Here is a 25529-nt window from a genome sequence, read left to right as displayed (position 1 = left end):
AAGAGTCCTATTAAAGGAAAGACAATCAATAAAATGGAGAGGTTCATGAGGAAGAAAATAAGGATCAACTAACATACGATTGGGCACAACAACAAAATTTCCAAGAGTATAGTGTGAATCATGGTGATGATGATAATGCTAACAATATGGATAAGGATTATAATCATGAGGGTAATGATGATGAATTTTAAGGGTTTGATGATGCTGACGACATTTACTGCGTACCGAGGCAAGATGTTGTGAGAAATCAAACCATTGCTTATAATGATGGGGCTGAGTTAGTGTGGTACGTCATGGTTTCATAGATATTGAAGTATATACAAGTCACATTCATAATCCTAATTTGTTTTAGTGAGTTCTTGAGCCTACCGTGGATATTGAGAATACAAATATTAGAAATTAGGAAACAAAAAAAGACAACAGTCTAAAAGTAGTGAGTTTTCATGATTCAAAGGTTGAATTGTCAGCTTTATTTGAAAAATATGCTTTAGAGATAGGTATTCAATGGAAATTTGGTTTCTCTAATAGAAAACTTTATGAGATTAGATGTATACATCCTTAATGCCAATGGCGAGCATGAGCCAAAAGGGAGGAAGATGGAGATTATTGGGTGTTACGACATATGGATAATGCATACACTTTTCTAAGGGATCAAATATTGCCACATTATAGATAGGCTGGTGCAGATCATTGGGTACCATCCTTAAACCAATGTTTATAGTTGATCACATCTATCGACTAAAGGAAATTATTTCTAACATGGCAAGTAGGTACAAGATTGACATTTCATATACAAAAGCCTAGCGTGCGAAGACATACACTTTAAATGCATTACATATATTGATATCGACATAGAAAATAAGTTTCAATTTTTCTTCATGGCATTAGGTTGTTCAATAAAAGGGTTCCAACAATTTTATCGTCTAGTGATTTGCATTAACGTTTCACATTTGAAGAGGAAACACCTAAGGTCTCTTTTGATTGTTGTTGCAAAAGATGACAATAATCAAATTTATCTACTTGCTTTTGGTATCGGGCACAAGGAGGGAATGGGTAAATGGAACCCGTTCTTAAGGTATCTACGTATATGCATCGATGATGTTCTAAACTTGGCCATTATTTTTTATCGACATCATTCAATTATTGCATCAATGGCAAACATAATGCCTCAGGGCCGCCATGGTTTTTGTAACTACCACATAAAAGGTAACATGCGCACATAGTTAAAAAAACTAAGCATATTCAATGGTTAGTTTGGAGAGCTACGAAGGCATATCACATCAATGACTTTGAATCTACAATGAGTATAAATAATCAGTAAATGTTGCTGCAACAACCTATTTGGTCAATCTTGGGTATGAAAAATAGGAATATGCCCACTTTGGAGGATGATAGTAAAACATTATAACAACCAATATTGTTGAGTCTTTCAACACTTTGACATAGATTGCTCGCACTTTGCCTATCACCATATTGGTTGAGTTTCTTAAGAGCACAATATGACATTGGTTTTACGATTGCCAAAACCTGATAGGTATATTTGCCTAAAATTGGTATTTATTTATTTTTTATTACAATGGATTTTATTAGTTTTTTTAACAGGTGAGATATCTCACCTATTAACACCATAGACAAAGGATAAGATTACAAAACAATCCACATAGTATGACGTTTTTGTATCATGCTTGAATACAAAACCAGTCACAAAAGCAAACTCTACTAGACTGAAACAAACATCCATGTTGTTTAATATGAACTATAGTTCTCTATTAAACGGAACAACACCACATGCATAAGAATAATGCTAAATCGATCTCCCCCAATCCCAAAAAGGGGTCAAAACAGGTAGTCTAAAACATCTCTTATTGCATCATCGTTAGTTTCTTGTTTATGATACTTACTACATCCATCTTCATACAAAGCATCACTTGCACTCGAAATGTGAAGCTTCGTGAAACCTGTATGCTTTCTCCTAATTATTGATTACCTGTTCCTGACAAAATGACAACACCAATAATTACTTTTTTTGAACACATCTTGTGAACAATCATGAAAACAAGTAGGTCTGGTAGCCTAAGGTAGGTGACGTAGGTGATACATCACCTACCATAGGCATCACCTACCTTAGGCGACTGTAAGCGATCTCGACTATGGTAGGTGAGGTATAGGTCACCTACGAGTTCTTCTTACAAAACCCATACCATAAACTGAAATCCAAGAATCCAACCACCAAATCAACTATAAAAGCTCCCACATCTCAACCGATTCATCAACCCACATAAACCCTTTATTTCTAACAAAAACTTTTCATAATTTTGTTATACCCAAACTCTAAATCCCTAAATCTAACAAATAAATAAACTTCAATCATCAATAATAATTTCAAAATGAATATTACTCACTTGGCCTACCATTAGAATGTCATCGACTCTGTTAGAGATCGTTTACGAATCATCATCAACTATGTGAGAGATCGTTAATCATTCGTTATGTTATGGCTATCAACTATTGCATCATCCTCAGTGGTTGTGCTTGGTCAAGTTGTTGGTGGTTTTGTTCAGTCATGTCATCGTCAACTACAAGAGTTTTGATTTAGAGAAGGTGGGTTCTCCTTCAAATTTTGTCAATGGGTGGGTATTACCAACTTTTGTTGCATTTCACCTACCAATTTTGCATATTTGCATGAATAATATCACTCAGAAAGTTCACATGTGATATGTTAGTTTGTACAACTTTTGCTTCATGGTCAAATGAGGGGTGTTTTAAGGAATATGCTAAACTTGTGGTAACATTATTTAAGGGTTTTTATGAGTGGTAGATTTGTATAAATAGACCCAAAATGTGGCAAATATTTTAATATCTCAATAATTATTGTGTTTAGTTAGAAATAATAAAACAATATTAAGATATAATCTTACTTAAATAACCTTGAGTATAATTATTTTAAAATATATTTCATATTACTTGTTATATTAATTAAAACTGAAGATATTTTAGTCCTAAAAAGTTAATAAGTAAGAATAAAATTATAATACAATCAATATTACCTTAAAAATCTTTTAATACATAAGGTAGAGGTGGTAATCAGATTATCATCTATATTATATTTTACATCATCATTGATAATAGAATATTACTGTAATCTTTCAAAACTGTCAAACATGATAAGACAATGTAAGTAATAAAATATAAATTATTAAGATAATCTTTCTTTACCACAAACTAAACGACCCCTTATAATAATTCAAGTTATAATAATACCACTTGTTGAAACTCAAATTTGGCCATCTCGCACTTCAACAAAACACATTAGACTTTATTTCAAGATATAACCTCTCAGCTCTTTTTTGAGAGATTGATAGGCCCAACCTATTTCTTCTTGCATTTTAGTAGGTTATTGTATGACAGGATACCATTGGATATGGTGCCCAATAAGACTTACAAGGGTTAGTGTATTTATTTGAATAATGTCCATTTAGAGGGATTCTAATTGAACTTCTCAAACTTAATAACCCATGAAACTTGAGTGAAAAACAAAACATTCAAACAATAAAGAGGGTATATATTTGAAATCTGTTAGGATATATCAAAATCAAAATTTTGACTAATCTAATATAGTAGTTATATGATTGGACATTGGACCTTATGTTTTACATGTTTGGAATTATTGTTTTAGTCTTGATTAGCTCAAAAAAAAAAAAAAATCCTAACTAAACTAATGTGAAAAGGATAATCTTATTCAAATAAGGATTTATGGTTTAGTCCCGAATAGCTCAAAAAAGATAATTCTTGACTAAACACATATGAAAAGGATTACATTATCCCACTGAAATAGGAAATTTTTTTACAATCATATGATGATAAGGGATAGAGATGAAAAATCATCTCTTGACATTAGGTTATTGGAATGACATATTGAGGAAATCATAGAAAACTGTAGAAATTGTCAAGTCTTTATGTTTTTGTTGTTTATAGATAAAACATCTTTTACAAGCAAGAGACTCAAGCTTACCAATCCATAGTGAAAATGACTTTAAATAATTGTTGTAGTATTTAGAATCAAATTTATTATTAAAAGACCTTCCTACTTATGTAGGATTTGGTATCTATATATGTGTACTTAACTCAAGTTTCAATATTAGATCCTCTAAAAATATAGTATGTGATATTGAGTGTTTGTGAGTATAAGAATGTCGATGACTTGATAACCACACTTGGACTTCATTATGGTTTTTATACACGAATTGGAGTGTTAATGACTTGACGACCACACAAAGATTTTGTTATGGTTTCTATACGTGAATTAAAGTGTTGACTCCATAAAGGGTTAGTCTATATCAAATGGTGGTTAAACAGGTTGACCAGTGATTAGATCGATAAATTGTTTATGAGTGATATACTTAAGAGTGATTTTGTTGCTTTCGTTTTGTGTTGGGATCAAAGTGATATTTTTGAGGGGTGTATTAAAAGAATGTGAGATATAAAAAAAAAAAAAAACCCCAGCTACAGACCACACAAACTTTAGTCATCGATCTCCTCTTTAGTGCCTCTTCTCAACATCGATCTTGTTATTTTTAGCTCCTCCTAATGTCAATATTGTCATTTTTTTGGTAATGAGAAAACTTTATTTAAGTTGAATTGTTCTTTCAAAGTAAAACTAATCACACTAAATAGGTGAAACTTCAGGTATATTAAGAGTTTAATCTTGAAATATTACTGGTGAAATTTGAACCCTTACTCTCATGCTTGGAACCTTCTTCTTTGCCACTTGAAGCTATCCCTTTGGGAAATATTGTCATTTTGGACTCCATCCCGTGCCAACCGCCCCTTAGAAAACTCCTCCCAACACCAATCTTGTCATTTCCAACTTTATCTCGCATCAATCCCCTCTCTTGTAGTTCCTCTATACATCAATAACACCGTTTTAAGTCTCTTATAATGTCAATCTTATTATTTCAAGTTACTCATTCCTACAATTGATCCAATAGTTTACCCATAACCTGATACGACTTTCTCAATTAAATCATAATTTAAGCCATTGGACCATTACTCAAAAAGTGCTATTATCTTTGGGTCCTAATCCATCTGGTTGAACCAACGATATGAGTTGCAAAATCATTGCCGTAATATTCAAAGGATATACAAATGGTGAAAGTTCCGAATGTATCATCTCATCACTAATTAATTAACTTTTATAGATACTAAATGAAATTTTCTCTATAAAGATTAATGTAAGATATAAAATACCCAGTAGCTGCCGGGAATTTATAACTGATTATTATTGCAACACTGAGATTATAAATTATACAAGCGAAGACAAGGTTTGATTGGAATAGAATGCATGAAGTTGTTTATGAGGTGGCGTTGAATTTGAATGAAATTATAGGTGGGGTTTGTGAAGGGTCAAATGTCAAATCATAGAAATAAGGTTAAAAGGTAATTGATGCAAGGCCATGCATGCGTGGTTTCTAATTTCAAGAGCACTTTAATTTGTAGAATTTCTAGTGAATTATTATGCCCAAAGCAAGTAGCCACCTATTCCCTCATTTTAAGTTCCAATGCATTATGTGATTCCCCACTCTAATTCATAAATAAATAATTATCTTTGTACAATGATTTTATGCTTGTGCAAGTTATGATGCTCATCATATTTTATATATGAGCAATATTATGTGTACCCACTTTGGATACACAAATATATATATACTCATATGATTGGTTATTGTTTTATTTTTAATTCAAAATCATCAAATCATATGATGACACATATAAATGTGTACACATTTTGTACCCAAAATAGGTACACATAGTTTTATTGATGCAATTAAATAATGATCATACATTTTTTTTAAATGAATTATACTTTTCCACCCAAAAACATTTTTCTATTCCTTGATAACATAAATCAAACTATTTCACCCAATTTGAACTCTATTAACATAAAAGAATTCTCACATAAGAATGTTAAATTATCATGTAATGTTTAACTATTTTACTTTTCAAAATTACATTATCATCCCAAATAAATAAAAAAAATTAAAAAATCTTTTTTAGATATCAAATTTACTCAACATCCTCTTTTCTCATTTTCATTTACTCTTCCCCTTGCATGCTCAGGTTGGCTCCTATCACTGCCAATGAGCTACCATCGCCTTAAATTGACAAGCCACCATCTTGAAAAAGCAGCAATTGGAGCTAGGGTTTCCAAACTAAAATACAAGTTTTTAACCGGGTTAGTTATCATGATTAAAATATTAAGGTTAAATCCATAAAAGGATTATTCTTTTTTTTTTTTTAAATTTGGATTGTAAAATTACTAAATTTTCCCTATAATATTAGTGTGAAAAAGTGTTTTTAGACTAAACTTTGGGTGGGATAATTAACTCTTTCATTATTTTTATAATCATAAAAAAAAAATGTTATTATGAAGTATCAAACCTCAACCTTTGAATTATAAGCAAATTAGATGAGACTACAACAGATCAAATGAATTGTGTTCTCACATTTACATAATCAGGATCTTATAAACCCAATACAAATTAGGATCAGTTATAAAACAACCTATTACTACTTGAAGGATATGTAAGTACAGATCTTTTGACTAAGGTAATGAAAGATAGAGACAGAAAACTAAAAAATAATGAATGATAGACACAGAAAACTAACCAGATATTTCTTTCAATCTTCAAATTTCAAATGGCAGAACAAACTTCCAACGTTTGTAAAACTCAATGTTCTTCAACTTTCTTCCAAGCAATCACAGCAATGAAGATTTTGGTGTGGTACTCACTTTACAGACCTCAACTTTGAACCCACTATCCATTAACACAAGTAGCCATGCTCTCTGCTGTTCAGAGAGTTTATCCCTGGGGCCTTTAACTTCAACAAGCTTCGCTTCACCTCTGTATTCTCCATGGAAACGCCATAACAACAAATCAGGCATTCCACTTGACCAACTCTGGTAATCTTGAGCGAGATGTCGGCACAATGAGGCCAAACAAGGGCCACCAATGCAGGTAACCGCTGCTCGAAGCTCAGACAGGGAATGTCGATCCCAATTAACTCCTCTGCAAGCTGTTCCCACATTTGATTCCCATGAAGTAATGAGGATCTCCTCAGCCATACCATCATGAACTTTTTGTAGCTGAGATTCTATTAGGTTCTTTCTAACTGGGTAAAAGCTATCTGTATCCAAATCCAAGGGAGCATTCTGCAAAATGAAAGATGAAAAAATAACAAAGGTGTTTATATTATGAGAAAAATTAAACATGAAACTGCAGGAGAAATTTAACTGTAATAATCAATATTCATAAGCAAGTTTGAGGCTTCATAAAAAGATATATAAGGCAGTAAAAGCAGCCAACAGGCTCTAGGCAGATGTTAGCAAGGGAAGCAGCAATGAGTGTTGTGTTGGCAAAAGTGAATATGATGATTTTAGGGAAACTTCTGTTTGGTCAGGAGAAGTTATACGAAGGCAAACACATGAAACTTCATTTACTCTCAATGATGACACTGACATATCACTCCCATGTATATAGAACGGATTTGCAGGTCCAGGGTAAAATATCTAACTTGTAAAGCACAAATCATGGGATAAGAATTACAACCATACAAACACAGGTTAAGTGTAGGGAAGAAACAAAAGAAAAGTTCTTTTCCTTGTTCATTTTATAGCTTTTATTAATACATCTTCCATAGTTCTTTATCCAAAAAAGAAATGGTAACCAAGTGCTAAGACATCACTGAGTAAACATGTGAGGCAACATGGTTTTTTTTATTTTTTTTTATTTTAAATATGAGAACTGAAAAGCTAATGTAGTCACCTGAAATTTGGAGCGAAAAACATCAGGTACATCAGAAAACACAATATCCCACATGAGAAGCCCAAAAATAGTCAACCAAATGCCACTCTCTGTATGAACACCCTCCCATCCACCGCCTTCCCCAGCATAATATTGTAAAGCAAGCTGCTCCACTCCACATTGTTCCCCATCTTCTCCATAAAATCTGCTTTTCATACCCATTTCACAATTTAATGGTCTCCCCTGAATATGGACCTAATTAAGTTTCTCCAAAAATGTCAAAATTATTAAATCGGTATTAGCTCAACTACAACTTAATTGCAAATTATCTATCAATAACAATATTTTGCAACCAAGTTCAACTTCAAGAAGCATGTCACTCTCAAAATCCCTAAAAATAAATTAATCACTTACCTCAATGATCTTCCTTTTAATGGATTCTGAAAAGCTAGGGGTTTTCCACCGCCTTGGTGGTTTTCCCAGGCGAAGAACCCTCCTTTGCAGGGCCATTTTGGAACCAGCACGAACCCATGGATCCAATAACCCAGCTTCAGCAACTAATAGGCTCTCATTTGAACACCCCAGATGCTCTAAATCAACTGACAACCTCAGTGTCCAATATCCTCTTCTCCCGTCACAAGGGAAATTACAAAGCAACCGTTTCAGTAAATTTACAGCATCATGATACCTGAAACAGAGAAAAGATACTTTTGGCAGTCACAGATCCCAGCTAAGTGCTTGAAATGCAGCAAAAACCTTTCCCTAAGAAGCATGTTTCCAACCAACTAACTGACATAAATTGTCCTAGTAAATTAATCATGTCATTGATGATGGTAAGAAGAACACTTCATCAAGATAAAGAAATTACTGAAGAAAGAATAAGGTAATATTCTAAAAGGTTTTCTAGAAAAGAAGAGGGCCAGAGTTTGCTCATGTTAACATCTATGCAAACTCAGCATGTGACTTCATTCTTCAAAGGCTAATTCATGTAAATATAGGGTTCCTTTCTGAGAAGCAGTGTCAGGTTTGTCGAAGGGGACAGAAAAATCTCCAATTGATTGCATGCAATATAAAGGATCCAACTTTCATGAAATTACCACTTAGGCAGTGCACTAAATATTTTCAACTCTTTCCGTACAAATCAATCAGGTCAGTGATGGCAAAGCACATCATCTTAAATAATACCAATACATTACAGAAATGTTAGATAATATAAAAAATATTAATAGTTATAATTGAGGTGAAAAAGGAACACAAGCTTAATTTGTGACCAATTTTAAAACATAATTCACTATGCGACAGTACCTCACCTGATCTATCCTATTAATGTTATCATAAGTTTGTAAATGCTTTACACAGGAGTATCAAAAAGAAGCAACATAGAACAGGACCATGCACTCTTAGAAATCATGCAAAGCTGAAACATCAGAATAGTGAAAATGTAAGCAAGCGGAAGAAAATCCTTTTCCAACAGAGTGGAAACGAAATGAAACTAGGAAGTAGAATTTGGAGAATGCATGTTTTAAATGGAAAAATAAAAAGAACAGTGATCTACCAAAGCAAGGCAAAAAGATCTTCTGAATGATCTAAGGACATTCAAAGTGTTTAGCTTGTGACATCCCCATCAAAAGCTGGCATAAGACAACCCAACCGATTTGAAAGAAAGCGATCAAACAAAGCAATCCATGCCTAATATGTTGACTTCAGCTATGATATGGAACAGGCAATAAAGAACACTACGCTTCAGCAGATTATAACAGCTAGAATTTCCTAAGAATGACCAAGGATTGAGAGATCCAGCCCATTTACATTAGTGATATCCCCAATTTGAGCCACTTAAACCAAAAACTCTTTCAACTGTCCTAACCACGGGGTGAACACAGGCCTCCTACCATGAATCCAGTGACTAAGAACAAAGATTATTATCTTCTAAAATATTATCTTATGTGACATCCATTAGTTCAGCCAACATTGAATTATTTTAATTCATGCAGAATCTATATCTACATTCAGGTTCTAAAAACAAAGTTATGAATGTTAAGAAAAATATTCATACTATTTAATATGAAAAGAAAAGCAATTGATCACAATGATCATGTGCAAGCTTCTTGTTTAATTAGACCAAAATCATAAACAAAGTACAACTGCCCAAAGAGCTGGTACAAAGTGATATAGAACATATAGGGGTGGATGCAAGGAATATTTAGTCTATAGTTTTACATTTTAGGGTACTTTTTTCCAAGTTATTTTAGTATTTATTTCGTTGTTCTATTAGAATTAGCATTATGCTTTCATTATTCTACAAGGATTATAATATATTTTGAATAGGATTTGGTTCCTTAAGTCTATAAATAAAGGCCTATTTCACTATTGTTGACTTGCTTGGTTCATGAATAAAATTAATTATTAGTTCTCTCCCTATTGATTATCTCTCTATGTCAAAGGAATTAGTTGGTCATTCAAGGCTAGCAGATTTTATGGCTGATTTTATGCCATTCATTTTATGGCAGATTTTATGTTTTATGGCTAATTTTATGTCATTCATTTTATGGCTGATTTTATGCCATTCTATGGCTGATTCTATGGCAGATTCTATGCCATTCTGTGGCTGATTTTGTGGCTGATTCTATGCCATTCTGTGGCTGATTCTGTGTCATTCTATGGCTAATTCTGTGGCAGATTCTATGGCAAATTCTATACCTTGTACAGCTGAAATTATTGTTGTAAATTCTCTATATTTTCCTTATTTAGGATATACTAGCTGTAGGCTATTTTTAGATAGATTTTGTATATGGTAGTTTAGCTATTTTTTAGAACTAAAATTTAGCTTGTATTCATAATATATAATAGCATTCTTCTCCAAGAGGAGGACACCATTTTTTGCTCAAAACTTTCTAAGATTATCATGGTATCAGAGCTTTGGTTCTGAATTCTCCTGTGTCTCTTCGTCTTAAATCCAACTCAGTCCTAGTTCAGTTCTTTGCTCTTAGTTATTTTGATCAAGTTATCTCAGCCTCATGTCTTCAGACAAGTATGATGTCTTCTTGATTCGTTTTAATGGCAAAAACTACTCAGCCTGGGCATTTCACTTCATGATATTCGTCAAAGGCAAAGATTTATGGGGTCATATTGATGGCAGCAAACCTGCACCTGACAAAGACAAAGACAAGGATGAGCACTCCAAGTGGGAAGTCAAGGATGCTCAAATCATGGCATGGATTCTAGGATCTGTGGAATCCAACATCATCTTGAATCTTCGACCCTTCAGAACTGCAGCTGAAATGTGGAATTATCTAAAAAAACTCTACAGTCAACACAACACTGCTCGTCGATTTCAACTTGAACATGAGCTAGCAAATCTTCAACAGGGCAGTCTCACTATCTCTGATTTTTATTCTAGCTTCATAAATCTTTGGGCTGAATATACTGATATTGTCTATGCTACCTTATCGCCCGAAGGTCTTAGCTCTGTTTAATGTGTACATGAAATTACTAAGAGGGATCAATTTCTTATGAAACTAAGATCTGAATTTGAAAGCACCAGGTCTAATCTGATGAATCGAGAAACAGTCCCATCCTTGGATGCATGTCTCAATGATTTATTTCGCGAAGAGCAACGACTTCTTACTCAAGCCACCATGGAACAACTTAAATCCACTTCTGTTCCTATGGCTTATGCAGCTCAAGGTAGGCCAAAAGGTAGGGACATGAGTACTATTCAGTGTTTTTGTTGCAAAGGATTTGGCCATTATGCTTCAAATTGTTCAAAAAAATTTTGCAACTACTGCAAAAAGGATGGGCATATCATCAAGGAATGTCCTATTCGACCCCCCAAGAGATCTGGAACAGCATATACTGTCTCAGTTGGTTCCTCTAGTGCTGGTAGTTCTGTGGATACAGCACATCTGACACAAAGTGCTCCTGCTCCTGCTCCTGTTCAATCTGTGACACCTGAAATGATTCAACAAATGATCATTTCTGCATTTTCCGCATTAGGACTCTCAGGTAAACCCTTCTCTAAACCTTCTCCTTGGTACTTTGATTCCGGGGCTTCCCATCACATGACAAACAATGTTAAATCTCTTACCAATGTGAGTAAATATCCTGGAAATCTCAAGATTTATACAGCTGATGGCAACTCTTTGCCTATCACTGCCACTGGTGATGTTTCTTCGTCTATAACCAATGTCTTTGTCTCTCCTAACCTTACCACTAATCTTGTTTCTGTCGGACAATTAGTTGAAAATGATTGTAAAGTGGAATTTTCTAAATCTGGTTGTGTTGTGCAGGATCAGCAATCGGGGAAGATGATCGCAAGGGGGCCTAAAGTAGGACGACTTTTTCCTCTTCAATTTCCTATGTCTCCATGTTCCTCTTTACCTGTTATCACTTGTAATTCTACTTATGTTGATTATCGAGCATGGCATAAACGTCTTGGACACCCAAACTCTAATGTACTTCATGCTTTGCTAAATTCTGGTTTACTTGGGAATAAAGGATCACCATCTCTTAGTACTGTTCAATTTGATTGCAATTCTTGTAGGCTTGGAAAAAGTAAAGTTTTGCCATTTCCCATTCACACACCTAAGATAGTCCAGCCTTTTGATTTGATACATAGTGATGTATGGGGAATGGCACCAATTACTTCCCATGCTAATTACAAGTATTTTGTCACTTTTATTGATGACTATAGTCGCTTCACATGGATTTATTTTCTGCATTCTAAAGATGAATTGTTTTCAGTTTTTAAGTTTTTTCATGCATATATTCAGACCCAATTTTCTGCCAATATCAAAATTCTTCGTTCTGATAATGGGGGTGAATACATGTCTCATTTATTCCAAGAATTTCTGCAAACCAATGGTATAATTTCTCAAAGGTCTTGTCCTTCAACCCCTCAACAGAATGGGGTGGCTGAAAGAAAGAACCGTCACCTTCTAGATGTTGTTCGTACCCTTCTATTAGAGTCATTTGTACCCCCTCGTTTTTGGTGTGAAGCTCTCTCCACTGCTGTCCACCTTATCAATAGGTTGCCTTCTCCCACCTTAAACCATGTTTCTCCTTTCTTTCAATTATTTGGTCATACTCCAAATTACTCTAACCTTCGCACCTTTGGTTGTGTGTGCTATGTTCATCTTCCTACACATGAACGCACAAAACTAACAGCTCAGGCTGTTCAATGTGCTTTTCTAGGATATTCGGTGCACCAAAAAGGTTTTCTTTGTTATGATCCCAACCTTCGACGTATTCGGATTTCTCGAAATGTGATTTTCTTTGAAAATCAGTATTTTTTTTCCACACACAAGGATGACCTTTCTCCTTCATTCTCTGTTTTGCCAATATTTACTAACTCTTCTACAGATTCCGTACCTTCTAAGCCTCTCATAGTTTACCAACGACGCAAGATTTCAGCACCTTTTGGGCCTCCTCCAACTCATTCCCTTAATGTTGATCCTGTTCCAGCAACTGCACCAACACCTCTAAGACAAAGTACTCGAGTTCGTAAACCACCAGATAGGTATGGTTTCACCTCTCCTTTATCTTTGACAGCCACTGTGTCTTCTATTCCTATTCCTTCATCATATAAACAGGCAATGGAGCATGAATGTTGGCGGAGAGCTATTGAAACAGAACTTCTAGCACTTGCAGAAAACCAAACCTGGGATGTTGTTCCATGTCCACCATCTGTGAACCCTCTTGGTAGTAAGTTTGTGTTTTCTATCAAGCTTCGTTCTGATGGATCCATAGAACGTCACAAAGCTCGGTTGGTGGTTCTTGGCAACAAGTAAGAGTATGGTCTAGACTATGATGAGACCTTTGCACCGGTAGCCAAAATGACCACTGTACGAACAATCCTCGCCCTTGCTGCATCACAATCATGGTCTTTACATCAAATGGATGTAAAGAACGCTTTCTTACATGGTGATCTCAAGGAGGAAGTTTACATGAAACTCCCCTACGGTATGCCTACTTCTTCCCCTAATGATGTTTGTAAACTAAAACGCTCTTTGTATGGATTGAAGCAGGCACCGCGAGTATGGTTTGAAAAGTTTCGATCGACTCTCCTTGGTTTTTCATTTACTCAAAGTCAGTATGATTCCTCCCTTTTTCTCCAACGGACATCTAAGGGCATAGTTGTTCTCCTTGTTTATGTGGATGACATTGTTATCACCGGTTCTGATATGGAGGCTATTTCTAAACTTCAGAATTTGTTGCACTCTACTTTCCACATGAAAGATCTCGGCCAACTTACCTATTTTTTGGGGTTAGAGGTGCATCATCAGCCTCAAGGTATCTTCTTGAATCAGCACAAGTATATTATGGATTTGGTTGAACTAGGTGGACTCACAAACACTAATTCTGTTGACACCCCAATGGAAATTAATGTGAAATATCGGCGTGATGAAGGAGAACTTCTTGAGGATCCTACTTTGTATCGGAAGCTAGTTGGAAGTCTTATTTATCTAACTATCACCCGCCCAGACATCTCTTATGTTGTCCATATTGTCAGCAAGTTCATGCAAGCTCCTCGACATCTCCACTTATCTGCAGTCCGCCGCATCATTAGATATATCCTTGGCACACCTAGTCGTGGCTTATTCTTCCCTATTGGTTCTTCCCTCAAATTACAAGCCTATAGTGATGCAGATTGGGCTGGCTGCCCGGACACAAGAAAATCAACTACAGGATGGTGCATGTTTCTTGGTGATGCTCTTATCTCTTGGAAATGCAAGAAGCAAGACTCGGTCTCCAAATCATCCACCGAGGCGGAGTACCGCGCTATGTCTACTGCATGCTCCGAGATCATTTGGTTACGTGGTCTTCTAACAGAGCTTGGTTTCTCCCCAGATCAACCTACTCCCTTACATGCTGACAACACTAGTGCCATCCAAATTGCTGCCAATCCTGTCTACCATGAACGCACGAAGCACATAGAGGTTGATTGCCACTCTATCCGGGAGGCCTATGATCGCCAAGTTATCACTCTCCCACATATCTCCACTACTCTTCAGATTGCAGATATTTTCACGAAATCCATGACACGTCAACGACATAACTTTCTTGTTAGCAAATTGATGCTTGTTGACTTACCAGCATCAATTTGAGGGGGGATGTCAAAGGAATTAGTTGGTCATTCAAGGCTAGCAGATTTTATGGCTGATTTTATGCCATTCATTTTATGGCAGATTTTATGTTTTATGGCTGATTTTATGTCATTCATTTTATGGCTGATTTTATGCCATTCTATGGCTGATTCTATGGCAGATTCTATGCCATTCTGTGGCTGATTTTGTGGCTGATTCTATGCCATTCTGTGGCTGATTCTGTGTCATTCTATGGCTAATTCTGTGGCAGATTCTATGGCAAATTCTATACCTTGTACAGCTGAAATTATTGTTGTAAATTCTCTATATTTTCCTTATTTAGGATATACTAGCTGTAGGCTATTTTTAGATAGATTTGTATATGGTAGTTTAGCTATTTTTTAGAACTAAAATTTAGCTTGTATTCATAATATATAATAGCATTCTTCTCCAAGAGGAGGACACCATTTTTTGCTCAAAACTTTCTAAGATTATCACTCTATACCTCTCAATTCTTCAAGTTTTCTCCCCTTTCTTCTTGTTCTAACTAATTTATCCTTCTCTATACTCTCTAATTCTCTATTCTCTTTCAGGTTATTGATCAGTGAGTTTATCCAAGAGAACAGTATATGACTTAGAAGAAGCTAATTTAATAAAAATTACTACATTACCCTCAAAAGTTTTGTATTTGCAGGTAACTACATACACCCAATATAAGGAGTGTGCAATTACATAAGTATATGACTTAGAAGAAGCTAATTTAACAAAAATTACTATATTAACCTTAAAAGTTTAGTATTTGCAGGTAACTGCAGACACCCAATATAAGGAGCGTTCAATTACATAAGTAGTACAAATTAGTCTTTCAAGTTATAATAAATGTGTACATGCTAAGATAACAGCGCCAGCATTGCTTGAGGACAATATTTTACAAGGAAAAGATGTATAAAGGCTATGAAGGAGACAAATTAGAATGGGAAACTACAGCAAAGAGCAATGATTATAACAAGAAAAGAAGCAAGAAAGAGGTTTAAAAAAATCCAAACGAGATATGCTATTATATAGTAACTGTAAAATGCCATACCGATGCTCACGTTCAAGGAAGGAAATTCCTAACAAGACCACTTTAGAGTACACCCATGATGCTGAAAAGCGGGAATGAAATGTACTAGCTAATTCAGAAGTTGTAGATTGAATTGTTTCTGAATAAGTGCAAGGCATAAAGGAGTCAGCTATCATAATACATCTTGACACTAATTCAACATTGTTTTCATCCAGAGATTGATCCATTATTTGCGCTAGTTCAATAGCCTGCAATGCATAATCCATTATCTCGTCAAAAGACACATTATGTCAATAATTTTTCCCACATACAAACAAATTGAAACCTCTTCATAAGCAAGAAGGTCACTTAGACTTGAGAAAATCTGTTCCGAAATTATGCGGTTGTAAGCTGGATATTTGACTATCCCTAAATCAACTAGCAGAAAAGCTGACAGATCCTGCTCTCCATTGAGGAAGAAAAGCCTCTGCACAAGCAGTTCATAGATAACTTTCAGATGTAAACCACACCGACAAATTTGGATTAACTCTAGCGCGTAGAAAAATGTGGAAGTCGTAAAGGCACCTCAGCACGCCAGATAAGGGACTCAGCTTTTGAAGATATTCTAATGCAGATGCCTGTTCTATCAAGAATCATGTCTGGCAGGAGCGTGCTAAAAATTAGAAACAAAGGAAACAATAAATTTATTAAATACTCAATGACCGATAAATGTCCCTGTATCTTCATAGTCTTTTCTCTTAATCTTTTTTTGGAAATAAAAATAAGTGCAAGAGTGGACTGGATGTCCACTATATAGACAGAACCCTCAATGAAAAGGGTCAAAAATCAATACAAAACCTTACAAAGCAAAAGATCAATCTCTTACGGTAAATCATTCATACCATAAACCATCTTCATAGGAATGAAGAAGAAACATGGCAAGATCCTGCTTTCTTGAACCACGAACACAATTCTGAAACCTCAATACAAGCATATTGAATAGACCCATTAGCAGAATAATAAAGACAAAATAACTATCATGTACAAAACAAGTTCACTACTAAAAAATGCAGTATAATTATGTTGATAATCACTCCAGAAACCCATAAAAAAGAGATGATGGAACATTAGCTAAATGCAATGCTTTCATCGCTTAATTAACTTTACAAGATGGGAAGGCCAGGGAAAGAGAAAAAGGTTTCAGATGACGAATGCTGACTACACAAAAAACTCACTTTAGCAGGGCCTGGACTATTGAGGCCTTCTGTGGCAATTACCAACTAAAAAAAGAGATTCAAAATTTCATTTGCCTCTTCCCCTCAAGTTCACCTAATCATTACCTAACTCCTTGGTTCGGAACAGAAGCAAAAACCTCCACTATTCTTTCAGAACAAAACCTTGTCAGAGTGGGCAAGAAAACTACAAAACTGATACAGACTGGTCTGTTTATCTTGCTTCTTAACCTGGATGAAAATATCCCTCATTGGTTATAACCAATAGTTAGTTAGGGGCTGTGGGGGAAAGACTGGACTAGAACCCATTCATGGCAATTCACTGCCTTTGATCTAGTTGGCTACATCCACCCCCTACACTATTTAAAATGTTAGGAAGAGTAAATTAGATTCAATTTCTACCATTGATCATCATATTTTATCATTATATACGTATTTCTACCCTTGCTAATTATGTTTTATCATTATTCTGTTTTTTTCCTATGATATGAATACAGTAGTGAAGATTACATAAAGTAAACATATCTGGAAATAAAATCACACACTAATAATAGCAAACACCAACCTTTTTAAGAACACTTAAAATTTCACGCAGCTCAGAGACAGTGAGCAAATTGCAAATCTCCTTCATGTCATCATGCAGTTCATTTTTGTCTCCAAAAGAGCATATATAGCCATTAGCTGCATATTGACGACATAATAAAAGTTTCCTTTAGAGAACTCATTACCTTTGAGATTGAAAGTATAACTAATGGTACTCAATTACCCAAGAGCTCCTTAACTGCTTCTTGAGAATCCAACACTTCACGATAGGAAATACTGGACAGTCGAAACCATGGACCTAGAGAGAAATCACTCAAGAAAAGCCTAAGATTAAACTCAGCTTATCTTGGGAAATATATATAAATAAATCATAATATTATAGCATCAGAATGGGAAAGAAAAAATCTATCCAAGTATAACATGAAACACCATGTGCACTAAAATTTTAATAAAGTTATCACAAAGTCCTCATTTTGCAATCTGCAAAGATTATTACAGATCTGAAAGGAAGAATATGACAAGTATCAATTTAGCAAATCCATTTTAGTTGAAAAACTCAGCAACAAATTTGCTGTCATCTAAGATGTAAATGACACATAATAGTATTTGTTAAATAAGCTTATTGGCAAAATTTATAGGCAGACCTTGAAAAATGGCACAACAAAGCAATCTAGTGCAATACTTAATCGTATCAAAAGATTAACTCTGGTAGTTGTGTCAGAATACAGTTTTACTTTGAGAATTTGGGTATTCATGTCTCGTTACATATTTCTTCTCTAACTAGATTTAAGTTATTTTCTTATACCAGTGAGGCAAGGGCTCAGTACTTGGCCAACTCAAATTGTCTTATTGGCTTCTCCCTCATTCTCCTTGTTTCTCATGTTCTCCTGTTCTCATTGTCTCCTCTTTTTCTTCCTAGCATTGATTATTATGTACAATCAGGCCTACATCAGTACTATGCTTTGCAAAAACCATAGCATAAGTACAAATGAACAGACTGAACAAAGTCCCAAAAAATTTTATCATTTGGCTGATGTTACTGATTTTTGTGACTTATCATAAAATTGAACTGGTCTATGAGCTTAAGCAATCCTATCTCCAGAGTACACAAATAAGTTCAGGTGATACGTAAAGTTTGTGGAGCATAACAGAATAATAGGATGAATGAGCAGATGAATAAAAGCTAACACCAAAATGCAAAAAGAACATATTCTGGTAGTGGATAGACCTTTCCTTGTATAAAGCCGAATAAAAAGCCTCTGACCATCGGCAGACAGTGTGGAGAATGATTCTGACAATAGAATATGGAGATAAATATCATAATCCAATTGAAAATATATGCTGACAGAAGAAAGAATGAAATTTAGTGATCGATCAATACCCAAGAAAACTCTTTCATCATCAGTGAAAAGGTGAGGATTACTTCTTAGTACTTCTTGTACTAACAGATTGAAGTTGTGCTGATATTTTATCATACTTGATGGATAATTCTTTGCAGATTCAACCACATGTAAAGCCCTTTTCCACAGACAATTGAAAACCTCAATATCATCATCTATCTCACAATCTGATACAAGCTTGTGACATGTAATTTTAATTGGAACAACATCATGAGAATGTTTGGGTGCTGAAGTCACATAACCCTGCAATCATGGTATATTTTGATGTTAACTAAAGGAATGATCATTTTCCCAGCTCCAACACACAAGTTAAACAACAATATTTGGCATCAGAATATTCAAAAAAACTACAGTCAAAAGGATTGTCACAGATGCAATTGAAAGAAAAATATAGGTTCAATCAAATTTAAATCACGCTTGGCTAGAAAAGTTAATTACACAAATGCACAAAGGAAATCTGTCTCTCCCATTACTATAGAAATGTATCCTTCATTATTACAAAAGGCATGCTTATAGCCAAATTAGAACAAGCAGATAAACAAAATGATTACAAAGTTAGCCAATATAACTCTTTTCTACTCAGGAGTTTTATCACCTCAAAACTCAGGCAGGACTTCTCAATTAAAGGAGACAAATATTGAGATAACTCTTGAGGAAGATACCCAAGAACTTTACAGCTTCCAGAATCTGCACAAAGTACCTGCCTCGAATGGACCGAGCATTAACTTTAGGATGAAAATATACATATTTAAGAAACAAATTCAAATTCAAATACATATGAAAATGAACCTTGATAGCATAGGGATCCTTAGGATTTTGAGGGTCTCTTAACAGAGAGATACTAGTTTCAAGATTTATCTCTTTTTCATCGCTAAACCTACGGCCTACAATAAAAGTTTGGAGAGTGGCCCCAGATATGCCATCAAAAGTGAAGTCTATGTCAGGTTTGGGAACCTCAGTATCTGGTGAAGATGAAGGCAACTCATCCTGGCAGTCGATCTTCTGATGGTTAATTTGGTTTTTGGTTAGACCAGCCTTGGAAGTATGCTCCATACATTCAAATTGTAGTGGAGATACTGCATGGTTATTATCATCTTCTTCAACTGCAACTGTGTTTTCCAATCCACAAATGGCATTCGGCACAAGACTTTTAGCAGGATCCTCAGTTACGACATTAGTAGTTTGCCGTTCTGTTACATTTGAATACATTGGACCTTTTGATTGTGTACAGAAGTTCAATTGCAGAAGAGTGCGTTGCGTCAATTTTCTTTTGGTTCCTCTAGACAGGCAGGCATCTGAAAGTCATTTATTCTAAACTATAATCATAAAATAAGGTAATTCAATAACTCCACTTAGCAAAAAACATAGGATGGTGAAATTAGTAATCTTCAAGAGCCTCTAATGATGATACAAATTCCTGGTCTTCAATCACCTATAATCAAATTGAGTTTTTTCCCCACACATTTAACAGTTCATGAGAACAAATATAATTAGTATGCACTTAATAATCCATACTTATAAATGTTCTTATCCCATTAAACCCTAATATATTTTTTTTGGCAAGTAATTTTTTCAGGGTTCCACAAGCCTGGAAGAGGCTTGAACCCAGGTCTTCTACTAAAAGTTTTAATACTCCACAAATTTTGCTAACCCCTGGTTTCCAATTAAACCCTAATATTACAATAGGCTTTCATTGAATCCTGATTCATGTAGTGTCAAATTATTTACATAGTCCAAACTAAAATAAAAAACCTACTTAACCACAATCTAATACTTCAGGAAGAATAAATTTATTTAGTTTCAGGGACCTGCAAAGACCACTAATTTTCACAAGTCCAAAAAAAGAAAAAAAAAACTCCCTCATTTAGACATGATCTAATCCGAAAGTTGCACAAACAATAACGAGTTTAGCAAACAACTAAGACATTAATATTGAGAAGAATTATGCATACCAAGATGAGTGTTGATGATATTATCATCAGCAGAGACATTGTTACCACATATAGGGCACTTTACAACATTAGAAGCTTTGTAATCGTCCGTTTTAGCCGAAAAGATTTCACCATTTTTATCAGTGCAAAGATTCAAAGAGCTCTAAAATTAAAGAAACAAAAAGAATGTAAATTCGAAAATCAGAAGCATTTCAATTTGATTTTGGAAAACACAAAACATATATAATTATTGAAAAAGTACCTGGATAGGAGAAGAGAGAAGAGATTGACGATTTAGCAGAAATCGCCTACGCCTGCCGATTAATCGGACCAAGCTCTCTCTTCCTCTAAGCATTATTTTTTAAAACTTTGATAAATAATTAAAATCTTCTATCATGTTTTATCGGTTGGTCTCTTGTGTCGTAAGAAATGCTGAGCTCCCGTCCCGCCAATTCGGTAACTATTGGGTGTGGCACAATGCATTGGTACAAATGGTTACTCGTACATCTGAACCCTTGATCTGCCAAAATTAGAGAGAGCAGAGTTGGCTCATCACAGTGAACCAGAGAAGCTCTGAAAATGTAATGAAGAATTCTTATTTTTCTTATAGCTTTAATCTTTACAAGCTATGATTTATATACTGTAATTCTAGTCTATATTTAGTAACATAATATTGTACAATCGTATCATGCTCTGAATGGAAGATAGATTGATTTGTTCATGATCTTCAGGGATGTGATAGCAATCAATCTGGGATATGATTTGGGAATTGATGGAGAATGATCTGGAGTATGATCTTTAGGGATATCGTAGGATTTCCAGGGATAGCAGGATTCCAGGAATATATTTTCCAATATGATCCATCCCCGTTTTTCAATCTCATTCTGTTAACGCGTGACATCTCGTTTGGTAATATACCTATTCACTTTGTTAGAAAGAATTAAATATACTCTTTAGTGTTTTAAATTTGACGAATTTTTTTATATTTATAGAAGGATTTTTTTTTTATATAAATTCTTACTAATAAAATGGCTGATATTGAGCTTTACGGTTTCTTCTCTACGTCCCTGAGCTTCTAGTCATGTGTTTACAAGAGAAAAGAAAATGTTTAATGGACATAGATGAAAGTACATATATAATAACACCAAAACTAAAAAGAATAAACAAACTGAACATTAATAAAGAAAATACATAATCAAATATTCTCTAACTGTCCATAATCTATTTTCATTATTTTTTAATAAAAATATTTGAATTTTTAGATGTAAATATACTATTCTAAAATATCAAATTTTGTATTTTAGGATATCTAGAATATAAAATATTTTATTTTAAAATATCTCACTATTTAGATAATCAGTAATTAGGCAAATATTATTTTAAGATATCTCATTATTTAGGAAAATGATAATTAGGAGATAATATATTTTTCATTTTTATTAATTTATATATTGTATAAATATTATACTCTTTCAATAGGAAAGACAAGTTGAAATTTTCATTCACCTCACAATCTTCTTTATGGTATCAAAGACATTTTAGAATTAGTTTTGTAATCGATTATCTCAAAATGACCTACACTTCATCAACATTAGGCAATACCCAAAATGAGTCTAATTACCCTACTTCATCTCAACTCAAGCCATCAATCATCAACTCCCTTGAAAACATTTTTCCTCTATTAATACTGTCATGCAAATATATTCATCAAACTCACACTTTCCAATTACACGTAATGACATTTTCAATTTCATGTCATTCTCCTGGGTTATGATCTTATGGGCTTCATTGATGGCTTACAACCATGTCCACCGCCTACTATCACACTAGACCATTCACTCTAGATTTGTCAAGATCAATTAATCTTGAGTGCAATTGTTGGTTCCAACTCTCCTAATATTGTCCTTTTCATTGCATCTGCAAAAACATAACTCGGGGCTTCAACAATTTTGGCTAACATATATGTCAAACTAACCTGTGGTTGCCTGAATCAGCTTAAGGAGGATCTTCATTTTCTTCAAAAGGGAACAAAATCAATTATAGAATATATGCAAGAAATCAAGGTCATCGTAGACGAGCTTGCCATGTTCAACACACTGATTGACAACAAGAACCTTATGTTAAAAATTTTAGCTGGCCTTGACGATGAGTTACATGAAAATCTCATAAATCATGAAGCATACATCAAGTCTACAGCACAAAAGAAGCAAAGTTTATCAAACATGATCATACTCCAAAATCCAACCCCTCATCCTTTAAAAATAACCACCAATAACGTCTAAATCAACCCTCTGCTTACAACCAAAATTGCATATTCTACCAGAAAAACACTGCCACTTCTTACCTCCCACATAACTCACCATAGTTCAACCTACAACACCTAAACCCTCGACCTTACCTTAGAAAATGTCAATTGTGTGCCAACAAGGACATTTTGCAAAACAATGCTCTACATACAAAAATGTTCCTTGGAACCACACTCCATAATCCAATGCATCATCAACCTACACTCCTCAAGCGCACTTTGCAAACCTTGCCATACCCTTGACCACTAAATGGCTCTTAGACTATGGTGCATCTCATCATGTCACCTTTGATCTTCAAAATTTGCCTCTTCACATTGAGTAACCCACCCATGACAACATCGTGATTGGAGATGGTACTAATCTTCCAATCACTCACATTGGTTCCACATCTCTACCTTTCTCTTCTAAATTTCTTCATTTAAATAATGTTCTTTGTGTTCTATCTATAAAACAAAACTTGACCTCTATTTTCCAATTATGTTTAAATAACAACGTTTTTATTGAATTTTCACCGACATCTCTTTTGTTGAAGGTTCTTCACATAGGGGCAATAATCCTACAAGGGATAACTAAAGATGGTGTCTAAAATTGGTTGTGTTCATCACCATCGAATTGTAGCCTTCTCCTCTCTCAAAGTTTTAGCTAACCAATGACATCACCACTTAGGTCATCCATCATTCTCCATTTTGTGTCAACTTATGTCAACCAAAACATTACTTATGTCAATGTTGATTTATCCAAATTTTCATGTGATTCATGTCATTACAATAAAACTCATAAACTCCCATTTTCTTCCTTATGTCTTACTAATTCACATCCTCTAGAATTACTTTACTTTGATGTTTGGACCTCACAGGTTACTTCCATTAATGACTATAAATACTATATGATATTTATTGATCATTACACTTAGTCCTAGCCACGGTTCATGAACCGACGATTTCGGTTCGAAACCATCGATTCACGGTTTGAAAAAATAAGGACCTTAAACTGAAACCGTAATAGGATGGTTTGTAACTGGTTCAGAACTGATGGTTCCGGTTCATGACCCCGATTTGAAACCGATAGTTTCGTTTCAAAACCGACATTGAACCATCAATTCTAATACATGATTTTGATTTAATTTTTAAATTATTAATTACAATAATTGAAAATTAAAAGAAAGGCTTGGACATAATTTTTTAATTAAGCTTTCTATGTATCTTCTTGGGGTTTAGAATAATCAAAGTCTACGTAGTTCTCTTACCTTTGCATATTTAATAGCTGACAGTACCCTCTTACCTTATCATTCACCTCCACTATCTTGAGTATTATTTCCCATCATCGAACTATCCTTAGTTAAATCAAGTGATTCTTCATTGAAGTCCACTTTTATTTCTTGTTGGCGTAATTCGGCTCTTGTCCAATCATCTATGCATACTTGGGCTTCAATAGATTCAGAAGCCAAACCTGATCGCCTCTTGTCCAATATATTACTCCCTTGACTAAAAGTTTGTTCTACTGCGATAGTTGATACTGGTGCTGTCAGAACTTGTTTAGCAATAACTGCTAATGTTGGAAAAATTGATCCATGTCGACTCCACCATTCTAGAACTGGAAAGTATTTACCTATATTGTTGTCACCAAACTCAAAAATAGTAGTTAAATAAATATCAAGTTCCGAGTTGGAGCCTAATGTTCCTCTTGGTCTTTTGCCCCTTTGCATTATAATACGATCACTATAACTTATATTTTGGATTGATGATGGGGCAATAGGTGGTAGAGAGGAAGAAAAACCACCTTGGTTATCATAAATTAATGAATATTCAATATAAATTTATTTAATTAAATTCATAATATTAATTATAGTTAATGGAATATTAACTTCATCCTCATAATTTAATTGCAAACATTCATAATATAATGTCAAATAATCTGTGACATCATCTAATTTAAATCTAGGATAAAAAAAACATGCAACAAGAAAAAGTTTTGGAATTATTTTATGTAACTTAATCATTTTGTTTTCATTAAAAAAACAGCTTCTTGTAGAATAATATCTTGTTCGGCTTCTTGTAAAGCCCTAATAATATTAATAGCTTCATTTAAAAACAAATGAAAAGTGGGATAATAAACCCAACTTAAAGTATAAGTTGCATTATTAAAATTTCTTAATACATTTAAAATTGTTTTACAAATATCCTAATGT

The 25529-nt window shown here is 34.4% G+C and overlaps 2 protein-coding genes across 7 annotated transcripts; one reads left to right on the top strand and one right to left on the bottom strand.

Moving 5' to 3' along the window:
- Positions 1-5913: 5913 nt before the first annotated feature.
- Positions 5914-21578, bottom strand: LOC123206386 (fanconi-associated nuclease 1 homolog). 6 transcript variants are annotated; one of them, XR_006500003.1, is made up of 16 exons: positions 21298-21562; positions 21057-21198; positions 19894-20399; positions 19700-19804; positions 19086-19347; positions 18933-18995; positions 17928-18002; positions 17727-17842; positions 16832-16902; positions 16515-16602; positions 16276-16416; positions 15972-16198; positions 8217-8490; positions 7824-8057; positions 6667-7210; positions 5914-6209 (listed from the first exon to the last, which is right to left on the bottom strand). XR_006500003.1 is itself a non-coding variant. In XM_044623579.1 (15 exons), exons 1-15 carry the CDS (start codon positions 21388-21390, stop codon positions 6758-6760), a joined length of 2838 nt encoding a protein of 945 aa, XP_044479514.1. In that variant the 5' UTR covers positions 21391-21567; the 3' UTR covers positions 6483-6757. The 6 variants fall into 6 exon arrangements, 5 of the variants coding, with proteins under 5 accessions (XP_044479514.1, XP_044479513.1, XP_044479515.1 ...); XM_044623579.1 differs by lacking the exon at positions 5914-6209 and having other exon boundaries at positions 6483-7210; positions 7824-8045; positions 21298-21567; XM_044623578.1 differs by lacking the exon at positions 5914-6209 and having other exon boundaries at positions 6483-7210.
- Positions 11283-12325, top strand: LOC123206387. Its single transcript, XM_044623583.1, has 2 exons — positions 11283-11807; positions 12092-12325. The coding sequence occupies exons 1-2, from the start codon at positions 11315-11317 to the stop codon at positions 12127-12129; spliced, it is 531 nt and encodes a 176-aa protein (XP_044479518.1). The 5' UTR covers positions 11283-11314; the 3' UTR covers positions 12130-12325.
- Positions 21579-25529: the final 3951 nt, after the last annotated feature.

The sequence above is a fragment of the Mangifera indica genome, unplaced genomic scaffold, assembly GCF_011075055.1.
Source record: "Mangifera indica cultivar Alphonso unplaced genomic scaffold, CATAS_Mindica_2.1 Un_0034, whole genome shotgun sequence".
In the NCBI taxonomy this organism is placed as follows: Eukaryota; Viridiplantae; Streptophyta; class Magnoliopsida; order Sapindales; family Anacardiaceae; genus Mangifera; species Mangifera indica.
Note: the sequence above shows the minus strand (reverse complement) of the source record. Positions and strands in the feature narration are given on the sequence as shown.

What these genes read in the sequence shown, in the direction of transcription:
- LOC123206387 (XM_044623583.1), top strand. Translation starts at nt 11,315, where the DNA reads ATGAAACTAAGATCTGAATTTGAAAGCACCAGGTCTAATCTGATGAAT. An exon ending in TTCCGCATTAGGACTCTCAG is followed by an intron (nt 11,808 to 12,091) that starts GTAAACCCTTCT and finishes TGTGTTGTGCAG; the next exon opens with GATCAGCAATCGGGGAAGAT.
- LOC123206386 (XM_044623578.1), bottom strand. Translation starts at nt 21,390, where the DNA reads ATGCTTAGAGGAAGAGAGAGCTTGGTCCGATTAATCGGCAGGCGTAGG. An exon ending in TTCTCTCTTCTCCTATCCAG is followed by an intron (nt 21,199 to 21,297) that starts GTACTTTTTCAA and finishes CTTTAATTTTAG; the next exon opens with AGCTCTTTGAATCTTTGCAC. An exon ending in TCCTATGAAGATGGTTTATG is followed by an intron (nt 16,603 to 16,831) that starts GTATGAATGATT and finishes TCTAATTTTTAG; the next exon opens with CACGCTCCTGCCAGACATGA.